Below are 7,055 nucleotides of genomic sequence, written 5' to 3' on the forward strand. Positions count from 1 at the left end.
TCCTGCCTCAGCTAGACAGTGCCCCCAGCCTCTAATCCTGCCCCGCTCCTTCCCTCATAGCTGCCTGAATCTGCACCCACTCCCCCCTACATTGCCTATGCTCCCTCCCATAGACTTATCTTTAGGCAGCTCTCCACCACTGCCTGGTTGTATTGCTGGCCACGTGCATGTGTCCAAACAGAAAACCCGGATCCCTGGTCATCAGTGGCCATGTCTACACAGGACATTTACTGTGTAGTAGACAAATTGTCTGCACTGTAAACACTGTGCATCTACACATGCACCCCTATTAGGCTGGAGTAAACTCTGCAGCAGGGTAGTACTTGTAGACGCTGCCCCATCTGGTTGGGGCTTGAGGGTGCTTCAATGTGGGGGCTGCCTGCCAGCTAGCCCTGCACTGAAGTAACTTTGTGCCCCAGCTAGCCTCTCTGCAGGACATTTGAGCTGTGGGGAGCAGCTCCAGGCTGGCAGACTGACCCCTGGAACCCCCTGCCAGCTGGGGCTTCTTTGAACTGGCTCAGTGTGGTCCTAGGCACACATGCAAACAGCGCTCCCAGGAGCAATACACTCTGGAGTAATAAGCCCTGGAGTTTGCTTCACATTAATAGCACGTGTTAGATGGGCCATGGATCCCAATTATCTTAGAAAAAACCATTATAATTAGAAAACAGGATGGGGCCATTATGAATCAAATATTAAGTTAATCAATTACTGAATAGATGGGAATAAAGTCTGAATATATCGTTTTTATGGGCACATCTACATGTGATTTATTGCGGAGCTGACTAATAAGCTCCTCGGGAAAACAGCACTGTCTACTCATGCTGTGCTTTTAGGCCAGAGTAAACTAATTAACTCTGCTGTAGGACAGTACTGCCAGACACAAATACTAAGTACTATTTTATGGCTGAATTATTTACTTCCCCGCATCACACGTATAGATGCTAAGGGGGGGCTGCCTGAGACATGAGGGTGCTTTAGTGCAGGGGCTGCTTGCCAGTTAGTTCTACGCTGTAGCACCCACATGCTGCATCCAGCCCTTTCACAGCATGTTGAACCCCCGGGCTGGTAGGCTGGCCCCTGGTTCCCTCGCCCAGCCGGGGCTGCCCTGCACTGGTTCAGCATGCTGCAGTCCCAGGCACACGTGCAAACGCAGTGCCCAGGAACAATAAGCTTTGGCATGAGCTGCACCAGAGTTTCTTCAGCTGTGCTAATAGTATGTGTAGTTTTTAAAGAAAGCATGTCACAGCATGAACTCTAGACTTTAGAAAACAGATTTGGAATCCATGATAAAATGTTAGGTTGGTGCATGTGTATGCCTGGCTCAAATGGAGCCAGTATTCTGGAGCTAAATCTGTCCTATTTGACACCAACACAATGTTAAGACGGGGAGATGGATTATATTTTGTCTCTTAATGTGGCTATGGAAAAAATGGTATGACTATTGAAAAATTCTTAGGATGACATGCAGCAGCTTGCTTATGCTGAGGATTTGGCTATTGTAAGTGAGGAGGTATGGTACAAAGAATGTGCGAGGGCTTGAAGAAAGCTGCAAGAAAAAGGGGATTGAAGATCAGTGAAGATGGTATTGAATATGTGATGGTAAACCCACAAGATAGATTTTAGAGCTACTTAGCTAGCAGCCATTCACATAAATCCCAACAAGGTAAGCAGTTTAAATACGTAGGAAGACTATAGCAGGAGAAATTTAAGGCACAGATACAAAGAGGAAATGCTTGTTTTGTCTCTGCTAAGAATTCTTGGCTTCAAAGAATTCTATAGAAAGATAAGTGTTTCAGATGGAGAAAATGTTATAAGATTTATTTTATATAGATGACAGACCTGGACACTTTTAATAATGTAGTAGAAAGTTAAATACCTTGGAAAAAAAAACTAAAATAGAAGCAATTTTGGAGGCCTGAAGGGTAGAAAGGCTAGGCAAAGATCATTTGATATGGAATTGCAAGAGGTCTATGAAGAATATAAATGGAGGGAAATCCTAGCAAAATGGTATGATGTATATTTGGCTTTATTAGGCCGCTGACGCATCTAATCCTTGATCCCAACAATTGTGCATCCTGCCATGCCGTACATGCATGGCCTGATGCATGATTTTGGGATTGGGGATTAGATTCTAATCATGTTGTATTTGCTGGTACAGGTGGAGCCAGGGTTCATGAGCCTGAACTTCCCTTGCACCAGCAAGATGAAACCAATCAGCTGATTGTCATTTGGGGCCAGGGACCAAATCGATCCATGGCCCATCTAACAATCTGCTTGGTGCACAGGGCGTCCAGCACTGGACTGCCGCAGCCTGGTTCTGGGAGCTGTATAAACCCTGCAGGCTGTCCAGCTGAGCAGGACACAGGGATTGATAGCACGCTACATGGGGGACCTGACATCAGATAGCAGCAGTCTTGTGCTGAGCTCCCCTTGTGCAGGGTGCTGTATAAGCCCCGTGTCCTACTCACCTGGAACATTTGTACAGCTGGGAAGTATACCGGGTTTATACAGCTCCCAATTCATGGAGAGCCTGGCACTTGTCAAAAATCCATGTGCTGCCCAAAAGGGTGGCACATGGGATTTTGAGAGGTCCTCGCCACATATTCAATTTAAGGTGTGATACAAAAGAGAGAGAAAAATATACATTATATATGGAATAACTCTGTGCTTCCTTTACTGTATTATCTTGCCTCATATTGACCTGCACATGTGGCTAGGTACTACTTAAGGCACAATTAACCTGTTAATCATGTCTTATAAAGGTAACATATGTCAGGGGCCTTAGACTCAAATGGAAAAGATGTGATGCAGTATACAGTTAACTTGGTTTAATATAATTTGCTGTTAATATAAATTGCTGAAATAAAAGAGTAAGTTGCATTGTATTCATCCCTAATTTTTGTGTTTAACAAAAATTATCTCTAGAGAATCTCATCCTCACATTGATTCTTAATTTAATATCTGGCCTTGGCTCCTTCATCATATTGAACCCCTCTCTTGTGCATATACTTTGTGCGTGCTCTCATAAAAATTGTTCTACAATAATTGTATATAGTAAACATCTTTTTACATTCTAAATTAACACACAGTGATTTATTTCTATTAATTTTTTTTCTAAAGATCAGTACTTCAGAAAGAATTTTAAACTCCTGCCGTTCTAACCTAACTTCAGTATTGAAATATTTTGTATGTCTCAACTGTTTTTGATGTGCTCCTTTTGTGTCTTTATACTTTACCTCGAGTTCTGCCTCTATTTAAAAAAAGACTTTCTTCCTTTTACCCAGCCCTTTCTTCTGTCCACTAGGATTGTAAGTTTTTTTTGGTGGGGACTAATTTTTGCTCTGAGTATATGTTAGTAGATCTAATCTAGATCAGTTTCTAAATGGTACAGTTCTACAAAAAAACGGTTGAACTGGCTGAATATTTTGAATTGAGAGATTTAAAGTATAGCTCATATAGTCCACTGTTGCTCATGGAACATGTATGTGCCTCTGAAATAACTTCATGGCATTAATTTTAAAAATTTAAATATAATTTGATTGAATAACATTGTTGAGGAGAATTTGTGTTAATATGCGATTTATTGTATTTTCTTTTTTTAGGTTAGAACAGGCAAAAGAAGCTGAGTCCAAGGATGCTTTAAAGGACTTAGTTAATCTGATAACTTCCCTGACAACATATGGTGTTAATGAATTAAAACCAGCAGGTGTTACCACAGGAGCACCTTTTTTGTTGCCTGGATTTGCAGTCCCACAGCCTGCAGGCAAAGGTATGTAAACTTCTTGCATCATGAAGAACACACTATGGATTTTGAGGAGACATTACCAATATATGGAAAAGGCTATTTATAGGTGCTGCTCCTAAAATTGTCAAATAGGTAATATTAATATTAAAGGTAATTTTGCTCTATAGTTAGTACTTGAATGAGAATAGTAAAGGCACTTCATCTCTTTTCCAAAATCAAATGCTGAGTTGCACCAGTTGATTTATGTGATTTTAATCTGAAACAGTGCACACGCAGCTCTTTGGATTCTCTTGTTTTAACTCCCTCCTTTTTTTCCAACTCAAATCAATTGTTTAAGCATCTCAACCAAACTGAAATCTACTCTTAAACTATAATAAATGCCTCCAGAGAAAATAACACAGGTTTAGGTCAGCGCGGTGAAGCTTTGGATGTATACACAAGTCTTAAGATAGTTTCAACAAGAAACAGAAAAGAACACATACAGATTGTTAACAACAAAGGGAATCTATTGTTTTCACTCCAAACTCATGCCTTGTCTATACTAGAAATGGCACTGATTCATCTAAAATTGGTTCTACAATAACATTTTGCAATTAGATAAAACAACGTGAATTTCCTATGTGAATGCCCTTGAATTTCACTTTTTCTGCTGTGATAGAAGTTATAGTGGTTACTCTTGCTGTTTCCTGTTATGTCACCCACTATCCTTCTCGGGAGTTTCCATGTGAACAGAGCATTTCTTGGCACCATGTATAGTGCCTTCCATTATAGAGTAGTGATTCAACCAGGGTGCGGGGGCATGCTGGAGTATCATCAGGTCCTTTGAAGGGTGCTGCAGGAAGTGCAAGAAGAGAAGCTGATAGAAGAAGGGTAAGGATTCAGGTGTGAGGAGATAAGTAGGTAAAGACAGGCTTAGGCTCTTCCTGCCTGGCCTTCTCCCATCCCCCATACCTGGCCTCTCTGCAAGGAGGTAAGCGCATTTCCCAGGTGGGGAAATTCCTTGCTGGACTTGGACCTTGCCACAGGCGACCCTGGGGAAATGCCTTGCTGGACTTGGACCTTGCCACAGGCGATGACCTGATGTGGGGTCTGTGGGTACTTGACCACCTGGCTGAGAGTGATCATCACCTGCTGGAATTTACTATCCAGCGCAGGGTGATGAAAGCAAGCGGTAAGGCAAAAGTCCTCGACTTCAGGAGGGCCGACTTCAATGAGCTAAGAAGATTAGTAGGACAGGCATTGGGGTCTCGGAGCTTCAATGAGACGGGAGTCCAAGATGGGTGGTTGTTCCTCAAGGAGATGATCCTCCAAGCTCAAAGGGAGTCAGTCCCAATGCTCACTAAGGCGGGCAGGAGTGCTAAAAAGCCCCCATGGCTCAGCAAAAGCATCCAGGAATGCTTGAGGGCAAAAAAGGAGGCATACACACAGTGGAAGCAAGGGGCTATCACCAAGGAGAGTTACACCTCTTGCTTGTGACTGCAGGGAGACTGTTAGAAAGGCCAAGGCAGAGATGGAGCTAGGGCTAGCGACCAGAATTAGCAATAACAAAAAGTCCTTTTTCAAATACAAAGGGAGTAAGAAGAAGGTACCAGGCAATGTGGGGCCCCTACAGGACAGGCTTGGCAATCTGGTGATTGCAGCTAACGAAAAAGCTGACCTCTTTAACGAATTCTTTGCCTCCATATTCCTGAACAGGGACCGGGATAGTTCCCCCACTAGGATTACAGACGGACCCATGCCTAGGGTCAGGGATGACCTAGTTAGGGAATTGTTGGAGGGGTGGATGTGTTTTAAATCAGTAGGTCCAGGTACTCTTCACCCAAGGGTGCTGAGAGAATTGGCGGGGTCATAGCGGGACCCCTGCCATGGCTTTATGAGTGGTCATGGGGCTCTGGCAAGGTACCAGGGGATTGGAAAAGGGCCAATGTGGTCCCCATTTACAAGGAAGGGAGGAAGGAGGACCCGGGTAACTATAGGCCAGTTAGTCTCACCTCGGTCCTCGGGAAGACCTTTGAGAAAATTATCAAGGAGCACGTCTGCAAGAGCCCAGCAGGGGAGGTAATGCCCAGGGGCAACCGACATGGATTCATTGAGGGCAGATCCTGCCTGACTAACCTGGTTTCCTTTTATGATCAGGTCACAAAGTCCCTGGACGAGGGCGTCAAGGTGGATGTAGTCTTCCTGGACTTCAAGAAGGCCTTTGACACTGTTTTCCATCACATTCTCTCAAAAAAACTAGGTGACTGTGGCATTGATGCCTACACAGTCAGATGGGTGGCAAATTGGCTAGATGGTCGCACCCAGAGAGTGGTGGTGGACGGGTTGTTTTTGACCTGGAGGGATGTGGGCAGTGGAGTCCCCCAGGGGTGTCCTGGGTCCCCCACTGTTCAACATCTTTATCAGCGATCTGGATTAGGGTGTGGAAAGCATGCTGTCCAAATTCGTTGACAGCACCAAGATGTGAAGCAAGGTGGGCACACTGGAGGGGAGGGAGAGAATCCAGCTAGATCTAGACAAATTACAGAGGTGGGCGGATGAGAATAGGATGGAATTCAACAGAGACAAGTGCAGGGTACTACGTTTAGGGAGAAGGAACCACAAACATACCTATAGGCTGGGGAACACTCCTCTTGTCAAAACAGTGGCAGAAAGGGTTCTTGGAGTCATTGTTGACTCCAGGATGAACATGAGCCGCCAATGTGAGGAAGTGGTCAGTAAGGCTACCCGTACCTTGTCGTGCATCTACAGATGTATCACAAGCAGGTCCAGGGAGGTGATCCTTCCCCTCTGTGCGGCGTTGGTCAGGCCGCAGTTAAGAGTATCACATCCAGTTCCGGGCACCGCACTTCAAGAGGTACGTGGCTAGTATTGAGAGGGTCCAGAGCAGGGTCACTTGCATAGTCAAGGGGCAGCAAGTCAGGCCCTACAAAGAGAGGCTGAAGGGCCTGAATCTATTTAGCCTTCACAAAAGGCTGAGTGGGGATCTGGTGGCTGTTTACAAACTCACCGGGGGGACCAGCGGGAATTGGGTGACGCTCTGTTCCCCCTGGCAGCACTGGGGGTTACTAGGCATAATGGCCACAAATTGTTAGAGAGAAGGTTCAGGCTGGACATCAGGAGACATTACTTTACAGTTAGGGCTGCCAGGCTCTGGAATGGGCTCCCAGGTGAGGTGGTGCTCTCTCCTATGTTGGGGGTCTTCCCATTCGTAGATTCCTAGATTCATAAATGCTAGGGTCTCAAGGGACCTCAATAGATCATCGAGTCCAACCCCCTGCATAGGCAGGAAAGGGTGCTGGGTTCGGAT

At 45.0% G+C, this 7,055-nt stretch overlaps 1 protein-coding gene across 13 annotated transcripts in view; it reads left to right on the forward strand.

Moving 5' to 3' along the window:
- WDFY3 (WD repeat and FYVE domain containing 3) overlaps positions 1–7,055 on the forward strand; it is a 379,376-nt gene that overhangs the window by 176,275 nt on the left and 196,046 nt on the right. For all 13 annotated transcript variants that reach the window (XR_003096142.1, XM_025215013.1, XM_025215023.1 and 10 more), the window contains one exon: positions 3,606–3,772. Coding sequence is in view for 12 of the 13 variants with exons in the window: in XM_025215013.1 (XP_025070798.1) it covers positions 3,606–3,772 (167 nt within the window). In the remaining variant the exon portion in view is untranslated. The remainder of the gene's footprint in view (positions 1–3,605; positions 3,773–7,055) is intronic.

This window comes from Alligator sinensis, unplaced genomic scaffold, assembly GCF_000455745.1.
Source record: "Alligator sinensis unplaced genomic scaffold, ASM45574v1 scaffold1142_1, whole genome shotgun sequence".
Lineage (NCBI taxonomy): Eukaryota > Metazoa > Chordata > Crocodylia > Alligatoridae > Alligator > Alligator sinensis.